This window comes from Sorex araneus, chromosome 10 (assembly GCF_027595985.1).
Source record: "Sorex araneus isolate mSorAra2 chromosome 10, mSorAra2.pri, whole genome shotgun sequence".
Taxonomy (NCBI): domain Eukaryota; kingdom Metazoa; phylum Chordata; class Mammalia; order Eulipotyphla; family Soricidae; genus Sorex; species Sorex araneus.
Window position 1 is genome coordinate 11,409,237 of NC_073311.1, and position 21,654 is coordinate 11,430,890.

The 21,654-nt window shown below is 44.8% G+C and overlaps 1 protein-coding gene across 1 annotated transcript in view; it reads right to left on the bottom strand.

Annotated features, from left to right (window-relative positions):
- CPM (carboxypeptidase M) overlaps window positions 1–21,654 on the bottom strand; it is a 92,773-nt gene that overhangs the window by 13,268 nt on the left and 57,851 nt on the right. The window contains exons 4-8 of the mRNA XM_004602657.2: window positions 14,307–14,479; window positions 11,991–12,175; window positions 9,959–10,129; window positions 5,823–5,975; window positions 1,117–1,265 (exon numbers count right to left, since the gene is read on the bottom strand). Coding sequence (XP_004602714.1) covers window positions 1,117–1,265; window positions 5,823–5,975; window positions 9,959–10,129; window positions 11,991–12,175; window positions 14,307–14,479 — 831 coding nt within the window. The remainder of the gene's footprint in view (window positions 1–1,116; window positions 1,266–5,822; window positions 5,976–9,958; window positions 10,130–11,990; window positions 12,176–14,306; window positions 14,480–21,654) is intronic.

The window sequence follows — 21,654 nt, forward strand, 5'->3', positions numbered from 1 at the left end:
GGGTCAGCCTTGGGTAGGGTATTTGCAAGGCAAGGCAAACGCCCTACCCGCTGTGCTATCGCTCCAGCCCAACTTGTTACTGTTTTTGGCATATAGAATACGCCACGGGTAGCTTGCCAGGCTCTTCTGTGTGGGCGGGATACTCTCAGTAGCATGCCGGGCTCTGCGAGAGGGACGGAGGAATCGAACCAGGGTCGGCCATGTGTAAGGCAAACTCCCTACCTGCTGTGCTATCCAGTCACAAGGGAGATGTTACTGGTGCCCGCTCGAGCAAATCGATGAACAGGATGACAGTGCTACAGTGCTAATAATTTACCAACCAACGATTTGTTATGTAGTAAATTAATAATTTACTATATTGATCCAGCAGGTTCTCTTATACCAACGAGGGTTCCATTAGTGAGTCATATCTCTGGTTCTTGACTTTAATTAAATGAATTTAGGGGCCACTCCTAGGAATGGGCCAGTGGCCTGTGATGCTGGGGCACAGGAAGGCCAGCCTGGTGCTGCTCCGGGGCCTTCCGTGCTATCGTGCTATACCTGGTGTTGCATGGGAGTCACATGGTGCCATCGAGGGAACCCAGGGCTGAGGCATATGCTAGGTGTGTACCGTAACCCTGGTGATATTTTCTGGTGCCTGGCTTTTATTTAAAAAATATCCCAACTGGGGCCAGAATAATTACTGAGTGCAGAGCCAGGAGTAACCCCTGAGCATTGCCGGGTGTGATCCAAAAAGCCAAAAAGTCAAAAAATAAAGAAAAAAGAAAAAAAAAACCCAAATCCTAAATGCTGGCCTGGAAAGATAGTACCATGGGGAAGGTGCTTGCCTTCCACTCAGCCAACCCCAGTCAATTCCTGGCATCCCATCACTGCCAAGGACGATCCCTGAGCATTAGAGCCAGGAGTAAGCCCCAGCAGTGCTGGGTACGACACCAAAACAAAAGAACAAAACATCAGAAAGAAAAAACACACACTATAATTGCTAAAGAAAACCTGGAACTTTTGGGGAGATTTATTCCTGTTATTTTTGAATTTTTTTGAATATTTTAGATTTCTCTCAATGAATAAATATTGAGTTATATAATATTTTATTACCAAAATAAAAAGTGTACCTACATTTATTATATAGGAGCCAGGCAATAAAAGAAGGTAATACTCTCCAAATTCATTGGTTCTATAGGGACAGATGTGCTTTTTATCTTGTACTTCTACAATTACATTGGGTAATGGCTTTTTATTCTGATCAAAAACTTGACCCTTGACACCTGCAAGACAAAAAGAGAATTAAAAGTCAATACCACATTTTATAGCATATGACACACAAAAACTAATTATTTAAGAAAATAGGGTGGATACTTACAACTGCTTTGACTTAATGTTCAAGAGGGAAGAGAAGCTTTTAAAAAAAGTGATATAAATGACACCCCCCCCCCCCAATCTCTCTTGATATATCTATAGGCCTGGTTGGGGCAGGGGTTATTTGGACAACTATACAGCACCTGGTGGTGCTCAGGGCACTATAAGCAACTCTGGGGAGTGAACCAGGGTCAGACATGTGCAAGGTAAGTGGTCTTACCCGCTGTACTATCTCTCCGGCTTGTCACCTCAATTTTTAATAAAGGTATTTGGTCACACTATGCACAAAAATATTCTTTGGCTTCTGATTGGGCAGCAATATAAAGAGAATCTTGCCACCAAATAACAATGAGCACATGGTAACACTATATTTTTTAAAAATAGGGCCTTCCCCAGACCTAGTGGGGGCCCAGGAGCCACGCTTAGCAGTGCTGGGGATAAAACTCAGAGCCTTACGAATGCTAGACGTGTGCTCCACCACTTGGAACTATCTCCCTGGTTCTGCATCTGTACTTTTTTACATTTTCACTGTCACTGTCACTGTCATCCCGTTGTTCATCGATTTGTTCGAGTGGGCACCAGTAACGTCTCCATTATGAGGCTTGTTGTTACTGTTTTTGTCATATCGAATATGCCACGGGTAGCTTGCCAGACTCTGCCGTGTGGGCGAGATACTCTCAGTAGCCTGCTGGGCTCTCCGAGAGGGATGGAGGAATCGAACCCGGGTCGGCCACATGCAAGGCGAATGCCCTACCCGCTGTGCTATCGCTCCAGCCATTTTATATTTAAGTGAACAAAAATGCTTTTTGTTTTGTTTTGTTTTTCGGGCACACCCAGCAGTGCTCAGGGCTTACCCATGCTCTGCACTCAGAGGTCAGTCCTGCTGGGCGCTGGGGACAATATGGAGTGCCTAGGATCAGACCTGGGTGGGCCAGGTGGAAGGCAAGTTGCCACGCAAAATGTTTTTATTGAAAACACTTTCGAGATGTGAGGAGAGAGAAAGAGAGAGAGAGAGGTGTCCAAGAGGGACACCGGCTTCTCCAGAGGGGAAAAACCTGCAGCAGTGTTTTAAAAGGAGCATTTCACTGTTCAACTAGAGGGCGGGCAGCCTCTGTCTCAAACCACAAGGGGGCAGAATTGGTGTAGAAAAAGAGCACATTACCGCGTACAAATACATTTGTGAGCCCTCCAAACTATTAACAGCCACATTGAAATTTGTATGCTTTGGACAGTTTCCTGAGATCCTTCACTGACATTACTAGGTCAGCGTGGCCCTCAGAGCCCATGTGAATTCAGTCCTTAGCGACAGCCTTCGCAGTTACCTGGAACATATTTCACTGCCATCTGCATTCTCATGTTGGTGCTGATGAAGGAAGAATTTTAGGAAAGAACAGGCAGAGTAGCACACTGAAGGATGGAGATAGGTAGAAACACAGTAGGAAGATTAAATTAATACGTGCCTCAGGACGAAAGTCTAGTGCAGACACACCAGAATACGAAGCAAGAGCCGGTCCAACATGAAGTTTGGGAGTGGGGCTCAGAAAGCTAGCGGAGTAGGTAGGGGACTTGCACTGCACACCGCCCACCAGGATTCTACCCCCAGCACCACATAGGATCTCCTGAGGATGGCCATGTGCTAGAAGTAATCCCTGAGCACAGAGCCAGGAGTCAGCCCTGAGCACCACTGGGCCTGGCTCCAAAACAAAAACAAAACGAAGTTTGAAAATGTTAATGAGGAAGGAAGAATGTTAATCAGTTTATTACAGATGGCTGAGGTGGAAAAGCTGACATTTTATAATATCCACTGTCCAGGAGGATGGAGTCACCAACCTAAGTGTAGGTGTGTGGCATGGGGAAGGGGAGCTGGAAATATAGTTATGAAGAAGAAGGGGACATCATTTTAGGGGCGTGGGGTCAAGGAGTGTTTGTTTTCTTTGTATTCAGTCTGCTTGACATTTCCCTCCTCTTTATAAAGCAGAAGAAAAGCCTTAGTGTGAACAGTGAGAAAGTTCTAAGAATTACGCAGTTATGGATCAAGCTCCTTATGCAGGCCTTCACAATACGCACCCTCGCTCTGGCTCGAAAGGGTAAGTAACCTTGTTTTCTTTCCTCATGTAATTCATAACAAGTCTCTTCCTTTAAGCCATAATGGGTTTTGTTTGTTTATAGTTTTGGGGTCACACCTTGTGATGCTCAGGGGTTATTTCTGGCTCTGTGTTAAGCAGTGAACCATGGTAATATGGAACCCAGGTAATGCGGAACTTTGTGATCTTGAACTCTGGGCTCAACGAGACCCGGGAGCAGAGATCCTCTGCCTGCTTCCCCCAATCTCTGGTGATCCAGGGGTTACACCCATAAGCCACCACCTGGCGGCGCCAGATAATCTTCTCATCGGCCACCCTCCAGAACTCACGGCTGTTTCTCCTCAAAGGGAGCATAAAATGAGGCCCCCATAAGCATGCCACTAGACTCCACACTACTCCACATCAGAGTGGGGGCGGGTGAGAGCCCTCCCCGTCCCAAGGGACCCAACCCTAGAGCTGACCTCCACTACCCAACTGCTGCCATGCTCCAGGCCGCTTTCCACATGCTCGGGCAATCCTCACACATGAGTGAATATATTCCTGGACCACGGCTGCAAAGCGGCCGCATGACACATCATCATAAAGCGAAATATATATCTATATATATGCCTCTTGGAGAGCCTGGCAAGCTACTGAGAGTATCCTGCCTGCACGTAAGAGCCTAGCAAGCTCCCTGTGGCGTATTCGATATGCCAAATACAGTAACAAAAAACAGGTCTCATTCCCCTGACCCTGAAAAGAGCCTCCAATCATTGGTAAAAATGAGTAAGGAGAGGCTGCTAAAATCTCAGGGCTGGGATAAATGGTGCCCGCTTGAGTAAATCAATGAACAATGGGATGACAGTGATACAGTGACAGTGATAGTTTTGGGGTCACTGTGGTGCTCAGGGGTAATTTCTGTCTCTGTGTTAAGCAATGAACCATGGTGGTCCTTGGAGAACTGTATGTGGTGCCGGGGATTTGAACCTGGGTCACCATGTGCAAGGAAGTACCCTAACTCCCATATCTCTCCAGCCCTAGCAATCTGTTAAAATTTTTTTTTAAAAAAATTTGTTTCCTTTCTGTTGGGTGTGTTTGGGAGAGGGTATGCATGCCTGGCCATGCAGGGGATGAAATCCAGAGTTTCACACATACAAAACATGCATTCTATCACTCAGCAAAACCTTTGGCCTGGCAATCTGCTTTTACAAACTGTCCTGGTGAGTCTACTACACATATATGAGACTTAGCTTTATTGTCATAATTGGTCAGTTCATCTGTGCTAAAGACGAGAGCCATTAAAAAATAGCATGGGAATGTTTCCAGTTCCACATCATTCAGCAGAATTGAAGGGTGGGAACAGCAGAAGGTGATGGAACTGCACCAAAAACTAATTTCTTGGAAAAATGCAAAAATGATGTTCACTGTTTCTAGGTCTATGGAATTTGGGGGCAAGATACAAGTTTACTCCCCCCCTTGCTTATTTTCTAAATGTGGAATCATGTAACAAAATAAAGACCCATTTTTTTGCTCTTTTCAGGTCATTCACCATGTACAGATAGGAGAATTATGGATTTTATATCCCCCATCATATATAGTTCCCAGAAGAGAGCGGTACAGAATCTCCTGCCCCGAGCCAGGCTGTCTTCACCGGGGGCCTCTCAGAGGAGGGCAGATTCAGTCTCCCTCCCCACCCCAAGCAGAGCCCTGGCAGCCGAAAACCTCCAGAACCCAGCCACAGCCATGCTCAAGGCCACTCTCCACACGCTTGGACAAGCCTCACCCATGAAGGAACTGACAGAGGAACCCAGAGCCTGGCAAGCTGCCTGTGACGTATTTGATATTGTCAAAAACAGTAACAACAACATGCTCTTCGTGTTCCTGGAGCAAGCAGACACCACTGGGCTACAGTAGCATGTGACAGGAACAAATGAAGACGTTACTGGTGCTCGCTCAAGCAAATCGAACAACGGGATGACAGTGGTACAGAGATATCTCCCATCAAGGTAACCTGCATCACAAGTTTTCTCTTATATGAACCACTAAACACTTGCATGCTGCAGATACTCATGCAGAGAAAATATCAACCATCAATTCTGGTTCAGAATACGAGCCTGTACCTAGAAAAGAAGTAGCTTGCATTTTCACAGTCCCCACATTTTACCAGATGCTACGTTTTTGTTTTTTTTTTAGCTTTTTGGGTCACACCCGACGATGCACAGGGGTTACTCCTGGCTCTGCACTCAGGAATTACTCCTGGCGGTGCTTGGGGAACCAGATGGGATGCTGGGAATCAACCCGGGTCGGCCACATACAAAGCAAATGCCCTACCCACTGTGCTATCGCTCCAGTCCAAGATGCTATGTTTTTATGTTAATAAGTAATTATGAAAATCTTACAAACCTAAATGCACCTGTTTGATGTATGTGATTAATGAGGCTTTGTTATCATTCCAGAAGGCTGGAAGCTTCTCCTCAGGAGGATATTTACAGCATGACAGCTCCAATGTAATTTCAAAACACTGGGCCCAGATGTAGTTGTAATCTTGCATTCCACCTAGACACAAGAATATTCACTATTTTAAATTTCACTCTGAAATTGGAGTTGTGCCAAGAACTAAGTCCCCTTGGGGACAAGTGAATCAGACAGTTGCAAAGCAAGCACACATGCGAACAGGAAAAGATGAATTTGACATATTAGCATGTAAAATCAGAGCTTGACATTTTATTACCCAGGCATGACCAGGCAGTCCTAAATAGTCCCATATGGCTAACTGGAGTGACGCTGACCAAAGCTCAGTGGCCCATCAAGATTAAGTGAGGGATAAGAGAAAGGTTCCCTCCCCGCCCTTTTAAAACCTACATTACAAAAAAAAACAACTTTCAGAATACATCCTCCACCCTCCCCAAATGTACTTTTTTTTTTTTTTTTGCCTTTTTGGTCATACCCAGTGATGCACAAGGGTTACTCCTGGCTCTGCACTCAGGAATTACTCCTGGCTATGCTTGGAGGACCGTGTGGGATGCTGGGAATTGAACCCAGCTCTGCCGCATGCGAGGCAAATGCCCTACCCGCTGGGCTATCGCTCTGCCCCCCCTGAATGTACTTTAAACGTATATAAAATAGAGTGCTATTTCTTTTAAATATATTTTATAACTGTTCCATTCATCAATATATAAAGCTAAATTTATCAATCTGCGAGTAATAATGATGGCAATGATCACTCACTATTATACGAAGAGTTTTGCATCAACTCACCCAAAAAATTTTAACTATTATCATTTTTAATGTGGGGGCTATACCTGGTAGTGCTCAGTCTTACTCCTGGCTCTGTTCTATTCTCAGGGTTCACTCCTGATTGGGCTCCGGGGAGGGTGCCAGGGGTGAACTTGGTTGGCTACATGCAAGACAAATGCCCTACCCACTGTACTGTCTCTCCAGCCCCACAGAAACTCCTCATAGTAAGTGCTTCTCCCTGTTGGAGATGGGGACCAGCGATGGCACAGAGCATGCACAGGGATGCCAACCTGTGACTGGCCAAGACCGGCATGTGGGCCATTTTCCTGAGTCCAGTGATTTTTTTTGTCCTTTCACCAAGCTGCTCTGGGACGGAAAGGCAGAGCCCTCCCCTGACTGACAGAGGAGGACGCCCCGGCCAGGTGCTTCTGGGATTCCCATCACTCCTTCTATTTTTTTTTTTTTGTTTTCAAATTTTGGGCCACACCAGTGGTGGATGCTCAAGGGTCACTCCTGGCAATGCTGAGGATCATACTGGCATGCAAAGCAAACACTTTAATCCTTGTACTATCTCTCTGCCCCCCCCCCCATTTTTTGGAGGGGGTGGCCCTTCAGTGGCGCTCCAGGGCCTGCTATGGAACTGCCCCAGCGATTCTAAGCCACCGGGCTGGCAGTTCAATGTGGAGGCAGAGGCTGCGATGCTGCTTAGGTTCCTAGGGTGCCGGGGCTCCCCCAGACAATCCCATGATGCACAGGGGCCTCCAGAGCCATACCCAGCTGCACGCTGGGGACCCTGTGGCATCAGGGATCACATCAGGTTTGACTGCGTGCAGGACATGTGCCTTAATTCCCTGTGCTGTCTCCCCCGCTCCTCATTCTCACTTTAACATCTCTACAGACCCTATTTCTGAAGGAATAGGAACATTTTGTGTTTTCTCACATGCATAACTTTTCATATTTTAAAGTCCCTGAATCGGGATATTTTTTAAATGCTGGCTTTTTATGGGGGTGGGGGGCGATACATCTGGTGGTGCTTAGGGGCTATTCTTGGCAGAGTTCGGGGGACCACACAGTGCCAAGGACTCAACTTGGGGGTCCCAGGAATAAAGCATGCATTCCAGCTCTTTGAGTCATTTTGGTCCAGGATATCTTAAATTTGACGGCTGAAAAATTCATTGTGTTCCGAGTTTGGCTAGAAACATTTTTTTTTTTTTGCTGTTTCTTGGTGGTCAATGCATCTTGAATTTGATAAACTATGGTAAGTTTGAAGTTTCTATCAGGTCTCAATTTGTTGTACTTGAGATCTGTCCAAATAGTATGTATTATGTATTCTCAATTGTGACAGGGATTTGGGAATGATTGCCGAAGCATCAAAAAAATTTTCATATTAAGAAAATCATTAAAATATTGCATCAAAAATTAAGTATTACCTATGTAGATCGAGTTTTCAGCTAGGAAGAATTTTTCTCCTTTATTTACTTTACATTTATACTTTTGTATTTTCCTCTAAGTTCATTGTCATGAAAAAAAAGAGAAAAGGAGGAGAAACAAATCAAGACAAATAAAAAAATGCCTGGCTGGACGGCTGTCTCAGGTAGGAAGAAATTAAATGGAAAAACAGATGTGCAAAGCATGCGGGCTCGAGAATGCCAAATGCTGAGTGTGCAGCTATGAGCTGGGCCACTACCCTGCCTGCCCCCCCACCCCCACCCCGTCTAGGCTATGCTGGAATGCGCCGCTGCTCTAAGCCTCTCCAACTCTACCTGCTGTTTCTCTCAGGGTACAGAATAGCCCAGTGGACCACAATTCCTGAGGCCAAAACTAGCTCTTCCTGGTCAGGTTCATGGGGAATGTCCCACTCCTCTGGACAGCCCTGTCACTCACTGGAAGGAGGGGCTTGGGCTTGCTGAAAGCTACAAGAACCTGCAAGAGGGCTGGAGTGACAGCACAAGGGTAGGACATTTGCCTTGCATGTGGCCGACATGGGTTCAATCCCCGACATCCCATATGGTCCCCCAAGCACGGCCAGGAGTAATTCCTGAGTGCAAAGCCAGGAGTAACCCTGAGCATTGCTGAGTGTGACCCAAAAAGCAAATACATACATATATGTATGTATATATATGTATATATAAAGAACCTGCAAGACCAGAGACAAGTTTGGAGCCTGAGGTGGGAAGGGGGGCTGTGTATCAGAGGTTGGGGTGCCTGCTGGCCAGCTGGTCCACTGCCTCTCAGTGACCCAGAAAGCTGGCAGAGAGCTGCCGCCACAAAAAAGTACCAGCTCCTGAGGACGAGCTATAGGTCTGGGCATCAGCATGGCACCTGGGGGAAATTCAGCCTGCAACGGAGGAGGGGGATGGGGGCAGGCAAGGGCTATCAGACTAACCAACCAGACTCCCACCAAACATGGACACCCGGTGCCTGCCAGTGTCCCCACTCTCACCTTCCATCCCACAGCTCTGCTAGGGCCTCTCAGTCCCCCCACCGGGACAAGCCCTCCAACACTCCCAGGATTCTGCTCACTGTTCCCTCTGGCAGTCTCCTCGCCTGCTTCCCCTACTCAGAGGTTCTGTACAGGGGGTGAAACTGGGGGCCCTTCTCCTCCTGCGTCTTCTTAGAAGAGCCCCTCTGCTTGGCTAACCAAGAGGCTTTACAATAGAAATACTATTTCTATTGAATATGTGAAAAATGTGAAAAATCTAGCTGCTTTGGATGGAGTTTTTGGTTTTGTTTGTGGGGTGAACACTTGGGGTTTACTCCTGGCTTTCTGCTTAGGGATCATTCCTAGGGGACCACATGTGGTGCCGGGAATGCAAACTTGGCAGCATCTTCCCCCTGAACCATATTTTAGGCCCTCCACTGGTTCTACAGGCTGGAAGATGTGAGCGGGTGGGGCTCCCTCGGTGGCGGGACAGCAGTGAGCTAAAATTGGGTCATAGCATGAGAGGGAAATGGGAGTTTCTTTTTAAGACCTTTGCCTCTGCCGTGTTTTGGCTTGACACCCCTGTGGCACATGGTACATTTTCTAAGTCTCTATTTTTGTTCTAATTCCATTAATTAGTGTCATGTTCTTCCCTGTTGAACTAGAGATATGCCCTACGCTCACCATTGCTGGTTTTGTAGTAAGTAAATGCCTGGAATAGAAATAAAGGAGACTTTGGCAGGGAGGGTCATGTTGGAGTATCCCTCAGATGGTCAGCTGTTTCCTCTGCCCTGTGAGATTGGTGGGCAGACACACGGCTGGGGGAACGCTGGGAGACAGGGCCCAACAACACTGGGTGGGAGAGAGGAGAGGAACTCACCTTTCAGTGGGTACCAAGAGTACCCATTTATGATTCCATTAGGAGACTTAATTTGATTTTTACACGAATCTCCATTCTTCATGCTGGGGTTATTTGAAGCATATGTATAGGCAAGATATTGAAACACATCATCATCTGGGGTTAAGCTTCGAAAATGTGATGTCCCAGTTTCTGTATGTAAAAGATAAATTTTTACTTAAGGGTAAGAGGTAACACACGCCACCAAATCAGCAAGCCCATGCCGCATCCGACTCAAAGGGAAGCATCCAGGTTTCTCAAATTTTTTCTCACTGTGGCCTTCTTCTTCTTCCCACAAAGCTTTTCTCCTTTGAACCCATTCTACTGATTAGCCCTTATGTTTTGTGCTGTGACTCCCCTATTTATGTGAACTATCCTGGGGACCACAGGGGACTGAGAACACTGCTCTACCTGCTTCTCTTTCTAGTTTTTATTTTTTACTTTGGGGAACCAAACCCACTGGTGCTCAGGACTTACCCCTGGTTCTGTGCTCAGGAGCAATCCCTGGTGGTGACGGGGACTGAACCTGGTCAGCTGTGTGCAAGGCAGATGCCTTAACCCCTGTGCTATCTCTCCATCCCTCCTAGTTTTTAATGAATATTCACAAGTTGATACCATATACCATATAAAATAAACCATTTCATCTCATGCAAAAGTTTTCTTTATTTTATTTTTTTTTTGGTTTTTGGGTCACACCCGGCGATGCACAGGGGTTACTCCTGGCTCTTCACTCAGGAATTACCCCTGGCGGTGCTCAGGGGACCATATGGGATGCGGGATTAGAACCCAGGTCGGCCGCATGCAAGGCAAATGCCCTACCCGCTGTGCTATCGCTCCAGCCCCCATCATGCAAAAGTTTTCATATTAAAATATCTGAATTGGGATGTCTTAAATATGGTGACTGAAAAACACTGTGACTAGATATATACTGAGTATGCTACATATTTGATATATCATTAATATATCTGCTGATATACATATATTTTTTTTTTGCAGGGGTCGCTTTTTGGGTCATATTTGGCAATGCTCAGGGGTTACTCCTGGCTGGCTCTGCACTCAGGAATTACTCCTGGCAGTGCTTGGGGGACCACATGGGATGCCAGGGATCGAACCTGGGTCAACCACTTGCAAGGCAAATGCCCTATCCGCTGTATTATTGCTCTGTCCCCTGTCTCCTGATATATATACATGTGTGTGTGTGTATATATATATACACACATATACATATATATATATACACACACATAGAAGTCAGAAAACTTTTCTTAGATACTCAAGATGAAATGAAATTTCAATATTTTAACTTCTTGATAATGAACCTCATTCTACAGTTTCAAGAGGAATAACAGTTCTTACTCATAAAATTATCAAAGAGGTAAATTGTTGTAGTTTTTGTGTTTGTATCTGGGGCACACCCGGCTATGCTCAGGCTTTTCTGGCTCCGTGTCAGGGATCACTCTTGGTGGATCTCCTGGGTGGATCAAACTCATGTTGGCTGCTTAAATACACTAGAAAAACTCAAAGTTGTAGACAATCAAGTCGTGACACTTTATTGATTTGTGCTAAAAGTGAATACATTAAAAACTATACAACATATATTGAAGAAATTCCAAACTTCTTGAGGAAGCTGGTGACAAAAGGCTGTTTAAATAATAATAATAATAATAATAATAATAATAATAATAATAATAATAATAATACAAGATTCACTCTTTGTGGTTGTGCCTGGAGTTTACTTTTGAGTCATTCTGGTCATTAGGGGCTACTCTTAGCCCACTGCTCTGGGTCACTCCTGGTCATACAGTGCAGAGGATCAAGCCTCCAGCGTGCAAAGCCAGTATCTTACCTCCTGTGCTGTCTATCTGTGCTGTAACTGGACTTTGCGGCTGGTCCAGGGGGAGTGCTGGTGACGGTAGGGCAGCAGCAGAGGGTAGGAGAAGAATTTATTCCCACCCAGAGGGAGAGTGGCAATTCCATTTTAGACTTGGCCAGGGCTGGGTTCACATTTGCTTACCTGGGACCCCGTTGTCAAATGGGTAACTGGCCACCTGGGCGCCACCATGGAGGTTTGCAGAGAGGACGAATGTCTCTGTTGTCAGCCACTCCTGGACTGCTGCAGTTTCAGGCTGAGTTGTTACATTATTAAACTCAAAAGCATCTGGGAAGTTTCTATTCAGGTCGTAGTTGTTACTGTTCTCCCTTTAAAAGAAAATTTTGATGGTTTCCGGGTGGTCTGGGAGCCTATGGACACTTCTGTCTGGACTCATGCTTTTCCTAGGATAAGTATGGAGGGGGGGCACAAGACAACCTCTTTTGGGCCCCACCCGGAGTACACATGCTATGAAGTCCCCTGTGGAGTGGCCTGTTCTGCTCAACGGACCAGCTGCTTTTGTGATGCGTTTCTATTTCAGGCCTTTGGCTCTGGGCATCTTCCTACATTTTGGGACCTGAGAGCCCAGCGAGGGTCTAGAGGGAGCAATGAAGGACTGGGGTGGGGGGAGGGGATGAGGATGAGGGAGTGACAGCCAGAATGGCGAGCTCTGACCCGCTGCCCTCTGACAATTGTCTCAGCCTTACCCCAGAGGCCCCCTAGGGCACACAGATTAGCCATCACTGCTCTGCCTGGTCCTCAGATCCACCCCCACTTATGGATCTGAGAGCAAATCAAAAGGTCCTATGGAGTCCCTAAATTTTGCAGCTGTTTGCTCACAGCCATGGATAACACAAACCACAGAAATAGGCTCCTTAATGCCAGAGCATTTCTGGAAAGTAGACTGGGCATGTTTAAATACACTGGGAAGGGGCTGGAGAGATAGCACAGCGGGTAGGGCGTTTGCCTTGCACGCGGCCGACCCGGGTTCAAATCCCAGCATCCCATATGGTCCCCTGAGCATGGCCAGGGGTAATTCCTGAGTGCAGAGCCAGGAGTAACCCCTGTGCATCGCCAGGTGTGACCCAAAAAGCAAAAAAATAAAATAAATAAATAAATAAATAAATACACTGGGAAAACCTCAAAGTTGTAGGCAGTCAAGTCGTGACTCTTGATTTGGGCTAGAAGTGAATACATTAAAAACTATACAATACTGGAGAAATTTTAAACTTTCTGAGGTAGCTGGTGACAAAAGGCTGTTTAAATAATAATCACTGTATCACTGTCATCCCTTGCTCATCAATTTACTTGAGTGGGCACCAGTAACATCTCCATTGTGAGACTTATTACCGTTTTTGGCATATCAAATATGCCACGGGTACCTTGCCAGGCTCTGCCGTGCAGGCAGGATACTCTCGGTAGCTTGCTGGGCTCTCAAGAGGGACGGAGGAATTGAACCTGGGTCGGCCCTACCTGCTGTGCTATCGCTCCAACCCAAATAATAATAATAATAATAATAATACAAGATTCACTCTTTGTGGTTGTTCTTGGAGTTGCTGGGCTTGTTTACTTTTGAGTCACTCTGGTCATCAGAGGCTAGTCTTAGCCCACTGCTCTGGTCACTCCTGGGCAGACAGTGCAGAGGATCAAGCCTCCAGCGTGCTATGCGTGGGTGAGCTCAGGCAGGGATCTCTCAGCCCTCAAGATTACTTCTTGCTGTACAGGAACCAGTAATCATGGAGGGCCGGGGCCCTGGGGTTCAGCCACCAACACAGTGACAGGGCTCCTGCCCGCAGGGAGCTGAGCTGGTCTAGGGAGAGAGACACTCCACAAGAAATTAGACCCGAAAGATTGTGCCAGGAAGCCTATCAGGGAGTGTAACCAGGGGCCACAAGTGTTGGGAAGTTGGGAACTAGGATCTGAGGTGAGCAAGAAAGAAGCTTCCAGAAGATGGGGCTGGGAGCAGGGTGGGTGGGAGGAATAGGATGAAGCGAAGCAGTCATGAAGACATTCTATAAGAGCTTTTCTTTCTGTTGTTGTTGTTGTTTTTTTTTTTTTTTTGGCTTCTTCTGTTTGTCCTCAGGCTTACTCCTGGCTCTGTGTTCAGGAATCACTCCTGGCAGTGCTCAGGATTCATCCTGGCAGTGCTCAGAGACCACTCCTGGCAGAGCTCCTACAGGGCCAGGAGTCCTAGCTGATAGAGGCCTTTGTTTGCTTTGTTTCAGTCTTATTTTTTTAATTATTATTTAATTTTAATTTATTTTCCCCTTCTCTTTGTGGTGCTGGTTGTGTTGTGTTGATCACACACTTCAGTTGTGGGACTTACACACACTTGGTTGTGGTGCCAGGGACACCACACAGCAGTGCCACTAGGGCATCACTCGGCATGTGGGTTTGGAACTCAGCCTTCAGTGGGCCCCTTGTTCTGGTTTGTAATAGAAATAGAGGGACCATTCTTACCGTCCATCGCTGTAGTAACAATCGGGTATTTTGACAGCTTCGAATCCATCTGGATTCATTGAAGGCAAGATGTGTATCCGGGTACTGTTGATTAACTGTGTGATTTCAGGGTCCTTTCCGTCATTGGTTACAAGATATTCGATTAAATGGAGCAACAGTTCTCTCCCTACAGTCTGAATATATTAAAGAGAAAAGGGAAGATGATTTAGACCTTGAAGAATGGTCTGAGGAAAACAGAGGAAACAGCTTCCCAAGCACATATTCCTGGGTCAGGAGTTCTACCGGGTATCTGCGAGCCCTGGTTCTCAAGCAGACATCCTGACAAGTGACAATCACTGGCTATACTGAGTTATTTATTCATAAAAATAATATTTATTTTTAAAATATTTATCATTATTTTTTTTCTTTTTGGGTCACACCCGGCAATGCACAGGGGTTACTCCTGGCTCATGCACTCAGGACCATATTCGGGATGCTGGGAATTGAACCCAGGTCAGCTGTGTGCAAGGCAAATGCCCTACCCACTGTGCTATCGCTCCAGCCTCTAAAATTTTTTAATCACATTGATATACACAGTTACAACTTTGTTCATGATTTGGTTTCAGTCATATCATGTTCTAACACCCTTCCTTTTCCTTTCACCACTGTACATTTCCTACCTCCAATGTCCCCAGTTTCCACATCCCTACCTGTCTCTATGGCAGGTTCTCTCTCTCTCTGTCTCTCTCTCTCTCTTTCTCACTCCCTCTCTTCCTCCCTCTCTTTCCCTTTCATTTTGGGCATTATGGTTTACAATACAGATACTGAAAGGTTATCACATATATCCCTTTACCTACTTTCAACACTTGCCACTCTTGTCCAGAGCAATCATTTCTAACTATTATTGTCATACTACTCCCTTTAAAGTGATATTGCCTAAAAAAAAAGACAAAAAACAAACAAACAAAAAAATTAAAGTGATATTGCTTGCCTTGCATGCAGCTGACCCGTGTTTGATCCCTTGCACCACATTTGACTGCCTAAGCATGGTCAGGGGTCACCCCTGAGCACTGCCAGATGTGACCCAGCCCACCACCCTCTCCCTCCCCAAAGTACCCATCTGGAGACACAGCAGTGAGTCCCGGAAGACACCACAGCGCCGGAGATCTCTCTGGGCCCCACACCAAGCCAATTTCACCGGGGTTCCCCAGATGGAACAGGTGTGCTCTCCCTGCCCACTCCAGATGGAATCCCGGTGGCCAAGAGCTTCCACAAGCAAGGCCCAGGTATGCGGGTTCCAGGACTAAGTCTCCAGGCTGCATAGCGGCAGAGGACCTGGGCTGTCCCTCCCTGGCGCCCTGGCCACTCAGCAACCTGGCTGTCACACCGACAATCTGCCTCTGGGTGCCATCTTAGTACACCAACAGCCTTTGTCCAGAGATGCCCAATTGAATCCCAAAATAGATTAGTGCCCTACAGAGATATCTCTGGAACCCAACCACTTACAATCTTAGAACTCCAGAAGCATGTGGCCACTTTTGTGGCCACACAACCTCTCATGATATTCAAAATGAGCAATGGAAAATAAATTATCTAGCATCTGTCCCAGGCAGGCAAGCTTGAATGATGGTGGCAAAATATAATGCCCCAAAGTAGAGAGAGTCTTGGGGAAATTGTCTGCCATAGAGGCAGGGTGAGGACTGGGATGGGGAAGGGTTGTGCACTGGTGGAGGAATGGGTGTTCGATCATTGTAGGGCTGAATCTCAAACATGAAAGCTTTGTAACTGTATCTCACGGTGATTCAACTAAAAAAATTACTTTTGAAAAAAGGAAGGAGAGCAGGGTCAAGTCTGCTGCCCTCTCAGATAGTCTGGAGTGGAGGAGGAGGGACAGAGCAGGTCTGGATGTTGCTGTGTGTTGGGAACACTGTGTATGGCACAGTGGATGACACATGGAAACCACTGGGTTAGACAGGTTTCTTTTGGGCCACAGATGCTAATGCTCAGGGCTTACTACTGGTTCTGTGATCAGAATCACTCCTGGTGCTGCTCTGTCACTGTCACTGTCATCCTGTTGCTCATCCATTTGCTCGAGCAGGCACCAGTAACGTCTCCATTGTGAGACTTGGGGACCATAATATGTGGGACTGGGGACGGAGCTGGTAAACGCCTTAACCGTATACTAACTCCCACCCAACATGTGTAATAATAAATCCAAGTTTTCAGTATATAGGACTTAAGTTTCTGATTTCCATATCCCTTTACTTCAAAATTCTGTTTCCAAATTCTCGATGGTGCTATTTGCTTGTATTTATGATCTCCCTGTTCTTGTGCTCTGAAATCTGTCATTTGTACATCATCCGCACAATTGTTTTGCCCTAGCTGCACATTCATCTATGATACTGTTGTTTAGGTTTGAAGTTAGCTCACTTCTGACTTACAGCAAACACGAAAAGCAATTCCGTGACCTATCTGCTGGATGTATGTTTCCAATGTACATAACATACATAAAAGCATGACTGTGAAAAAAAAAAACAACATTCATTGCCACATAAAGTGCTCTTTTGACCAAGGCCTGTCAGAGATCTTGCTTTAAAATCCCCAAGGGAGACATTTACAGTTTTGGGAATTCACATTTCAGCATTATTATAGAAAGGTTTGTTTAGCTTATTATCAATTTCTTTTCCTTTCTGTTTTCCCTTTTGGTTTTGAGCTACACCTGGCGGTGCTCGGGGACCACAGGACCATATGCAGTGCTAGGGATCAAACCAGGGTCATGCTCTAAGCAAGGCAGAGCCTTCACTCTGTTACCTCTCCATATCCAGCGCCTGAGAAACACACTGTCAGTTCCCCAAAATCGTTTTCATCCTCCTTCTCTTCCCTTCGTGTTATTTCAATGACAGTCACACACTTGGCTGCTGTGCTCGTGGAGAGAGGCACTACCCGCTGAGATGCCGGCAAAGGTGTTTTTGTTTTGGTGCCCCTTGGGGTGGCCCACAGTTGTGCTGCTAGAGAACCGGAACAGCACGGCTGCAGGGAATGCACTTGGCACCAGTGGGTGGCACTGGGATCCGTCTTGCAGCCTCATGCTTGTAAGGCAACTGCTTCTGCTTGGAGCAACCCCGAGGTTCCCTCTCCCTATAATCTTGGGTTCAAGGAATGTACTTGTGGCTAAGGATCTTCTACCCCTTAGATAAGATCTGAAGCATCGAGGGTGCAGAATTGGCTTCTAGCATTGGGGCAACAGGCGATAAATAAGGGCAGAGTTGCACAGGCTTTGGCATTGGCAGTGGGAAGGAAAAGTCCTCAACGACAGCCCCAGTGGAATCCAGACCTTTGACAAAGGATAGAACAAGCCTAGAACCCAGACGTGATGTCCCCCAGAGGCAAGTGAATTTTGTGAGTTTGCTATCTGAATGAACAGAGTGATTTGAAATTGGGACTCAAAAATTTTGGAATGTATGAATACATATGAATATAATGTATGAATATAATGTATGATTATATATATATTCAAAGGGAGATGTAAAATTTCACTCTGATTCATGTCTCTCTTTTTCCATTCCATTTCTGTTTTTACAGTAAACACTGTCACTTGAAAACGCCTTCTAAAACTAGTAATAAAAAAATGTTCAGCAAGAAAGCAGACTATAGATTGAACACGATGGACACCCAATTCATCCACTGCAAACCACAACACCCAAAAGGAGAGCGAGAACAAAAGGGAATGCCCTGCCACAGAGGCGGGGTGGGGTGGGGGGATGGGAGGGGGCGGTGGGAGGGATGCTGGGGTCATCAGTGGAGGAGAATGGGCACTGGTGGGGGGATGAGTACTCGAGAATTGTATGACTGAAGCACAAGCACGAAAATATGTAAATCAGTAACTGTACCTGCACGGTGATTCATTAATAAAAAAAATAATAAGTTGGAAAAAAATGTTCAGCAAGTTGCATACTGGCTTCCCAATAGTGTTTTGGAAGCAGCCTTGGGAAAATTTACTGGTCTCCTTCAAACCAAGTGGCCTCCATTTGTGAAAGATGACATTAAATGCGACAAGTGTGGCTGGTTTTAGGTGATTTCTGGCAAGAGGGTTTTCAGAAGATAAAATAGTGAAGGGAGAAAAATGTGATTAGGGCTGACTTGTCCCTCAGGCTGGAGAGTGTAGGAGATTCACTGGGAGGAGGAGATGAGGAAAGGCCAGAGCGCACACTTTAGCTCACCTGAGTCCCCAGTCAGATACTGAGCGGAACCATGATCAGAATTCCCCTGTGGGTTTAATGGAAATTTTCATCTCCACTCTCTGAACCACACATTCTCAAGCATGTCAGAACCTAAGACATGAGTTGGTAATGGAATTCATTTAACACAATGCAAACTACAACCAAAGGTAAAGAGCCATTATTAAGTGTAGAGGTAGAGTAAGCAAGCAGGAGCTGCAAGTACAGGACAGAATGTAAAAATTAAGGTGTACAATGAATAGAAAGGGAAGGAGGGGAATTTTCAAAGTTTATTTCTTTACTTTTCATAGAAAAGGATAACACAATTCTGTAAAATGTTGAAATATACATTTGTTTTGTTTCTTGGGTCACATCCCCAAAACAGTGCTCAGGAGGGATCACTCCTGCTGGGGCTTAGAGGACCACGTGGGGGGCAGCTGTCCATAGGCAAGGCAACAGCCCTACTTGCTCTACTTTCTCTCCGGCCCTGAAATATATAGATTTTTAAAAGACTATCATTTCAAAATTTTCCCTTAGTTTTGCCTTAATTTTAGAAGAATCTTCTGATAGTTTACTTTGAGAAAATATTATCAGGTTCACCAATATTTTTGTTTGACTCATGGGTGTTTCAATTTACTTTATTTTATTCCACTTCACTTTCTATTAAAATTTACCTGATTTTATTCTGGTAAGTCAAGTAAAATTAAATTTTGTACATATTTGACAGCTTTTCATTCCATTTGCCTTCTTACCTCAGAAATACAGCCAGATCTAGAATGATGTTTGACAAGTATTAATGATGGTTATTTCTGAGTGATAGATTCTGAATGATGTTTATTTTCTCTTAGTTTTCTAGTTTCACTTTTTAAAGACCTACACTACTTACAGAAACAGTAAAATCATGAGTCTTTCAGGAAAACAAATGTGTAACCAAGGTATCTGTTTATATCCTTATTAAAAAATCACAAATATTGCCTTTTTAAAAAAGGAGTCTCACTGGTGCCACCAGGGTGACACCCAGAGATGCTAGGGGACCCCAGTGGTGCCAGGAATTGAAGCCAGGGACTTGAGAACATGCAATATTCCACCCCTTTTTTCTCTGGACTCAAAAATCACAAATTCTTCACTGCAATAAATTAAAGTCTTGGAAACATGATAACAGGCCAATTAAGAATCAGATCATTAAAAAAAATACTAAGACAAACAGATGGAATTCCAGGAGGAATTAAACAAAGCCTTCTTTTTATTGGGTCATAGTCTGCTGCCTCCTTAAAAGTAGATTTATTCCAAATATTATTCAAATTAATTCTTCCCAACCTTAATATAAATGTTTCAAGTACTCATCCATGTTTTATTTATAAACTGCCCTTTGTTTAAAATTAAGTCTTTGAATATGAAACCTTAGAGAGTTGAAATTTTAAAAAGGAATGTGGTCAAAAGTTTCCATTTGCTTAACCAGTCATTTATTTGATTTGCTCACTTTCTTTTTTTGTATGAGTGTAGAATTTAATAAAAGAATTCCCAATTCAGACATTAGAAGGCCGGAAAAACACACTAGCCTCTGGAACCACTCACTGATAACTCATTCGATGGTTAAAAGTGCAATAATCACGACAGCAGAAAATAAATTCTCTACCAATAATACTTCATTTCAGTCCAATTGGAATTTGTCAGATAAAAATGAATGTTCTAACTCTTCAGAGGATGTTTATAAACAAGAGACATTTGGAAGAAACAACTACAACTTAGGTAATGTGTTGTCTAAGAGAAAGTGACAGTGGAATTCATAATTCATAATGGAATCTGTTTTTGAAATGCTATTCTGTAATGCAGCTGCTGAGGGAAAAGTTTGTCAGCTGTGGGGTTCTATAATGGCATTGTACAGATGTAATTAATTTGTCTGAATGCCTAGCTAAATGTTTTTCTTCAAATATCAGCCTAGATGTTAAAGAAAACCCTTACATTCTCTAATATAGTTTTCTTCAGCCATCCACCGTCCTGGGTTCCATCACCTCCTGTAAAGCCCCATCACTAATTTCATACCTGGGCTTTCTAATTAGGCTTTCCACCTACGTTACAAGACCTGGACTTAGACTCTCTGACCTGGACTGACCGCCTCTTGCCTCAACTCCATCCTAACTGGCTTCCTCTTTAACCCTGGTATCCTGCCCAGTTTCTGGTATGTCAAGTACTAACAAACAACTGTGGGTTACCATTGACACGTCCATGACAAGGTCAAGATTATTCTGAGGAGAAAGTTTCTGAGGACTTAAGTGCATAGTGATGGAAGATGCACAAACGATGGTCATTTCATCTGAAGGATTTTAAATATTGAACAGAATGTACTCTGGTGACAGGCCACACTTCTAAGCATGCTTAGGGCTTAGTCAGCCTGGCCCAGTCTTACCAACAAGGGAGATGGGGAGAAAGAGCTTCAGTACATGAGGAATGTAATACAGGCTTAAAGACAAGACACTTTCACTGGAATAAAGTTTAGTTTTTAGTTTATTCAGAAAGAATTGTCCAAAGCCATGCTACATAACTGAGGATATTTCACTATTATGTGGGATAGTGGTAGAAAATGCTTAGATGTTGGCACTTGGAGAGGAACAAGCTTTTCTTTTCTATTTTGTTTTGTTTAGGTGAATTCGGCATCTCTATTGCACGCTGACGACAATCTTACATCTCAAACAGCCACAATTTCAGATAATTACATCATGGTTTTGTGTTATGCTTTAATAAAGGTATTAACTATTAAAATCACTTTATTTTGGGGTTTTGAGCCACATCCCAAACCCCAGGGCTTACTCTTGGCTCTGTGCGCAGTGCTCGCTCCTAAGAGAGCTCAGGGGATCAAAGGTGATGGTGGGGATTGAACTAAAACGGGCTGATTGCAAGGCCAGCGCCCTCCCCAACATACTATCATTCTGATCCGAAAATGTCATTTAAAGAGAAGCATTATTTATTTATTTTAGCAGGGTCTTGCCTAAATAAGGCATGAGCTCTACCATTGAGCTATAGCTCCAGCCTCTGAAATACTTATTTGTTTATTTATTTAGGCTTTTGTGCCACACCTGGCAATGCTCAGGGGTTACTCCTGACTCTGCACTCAGGAATTACTTCTGGAAGTGCTTGGGGGACCAAATCAGATG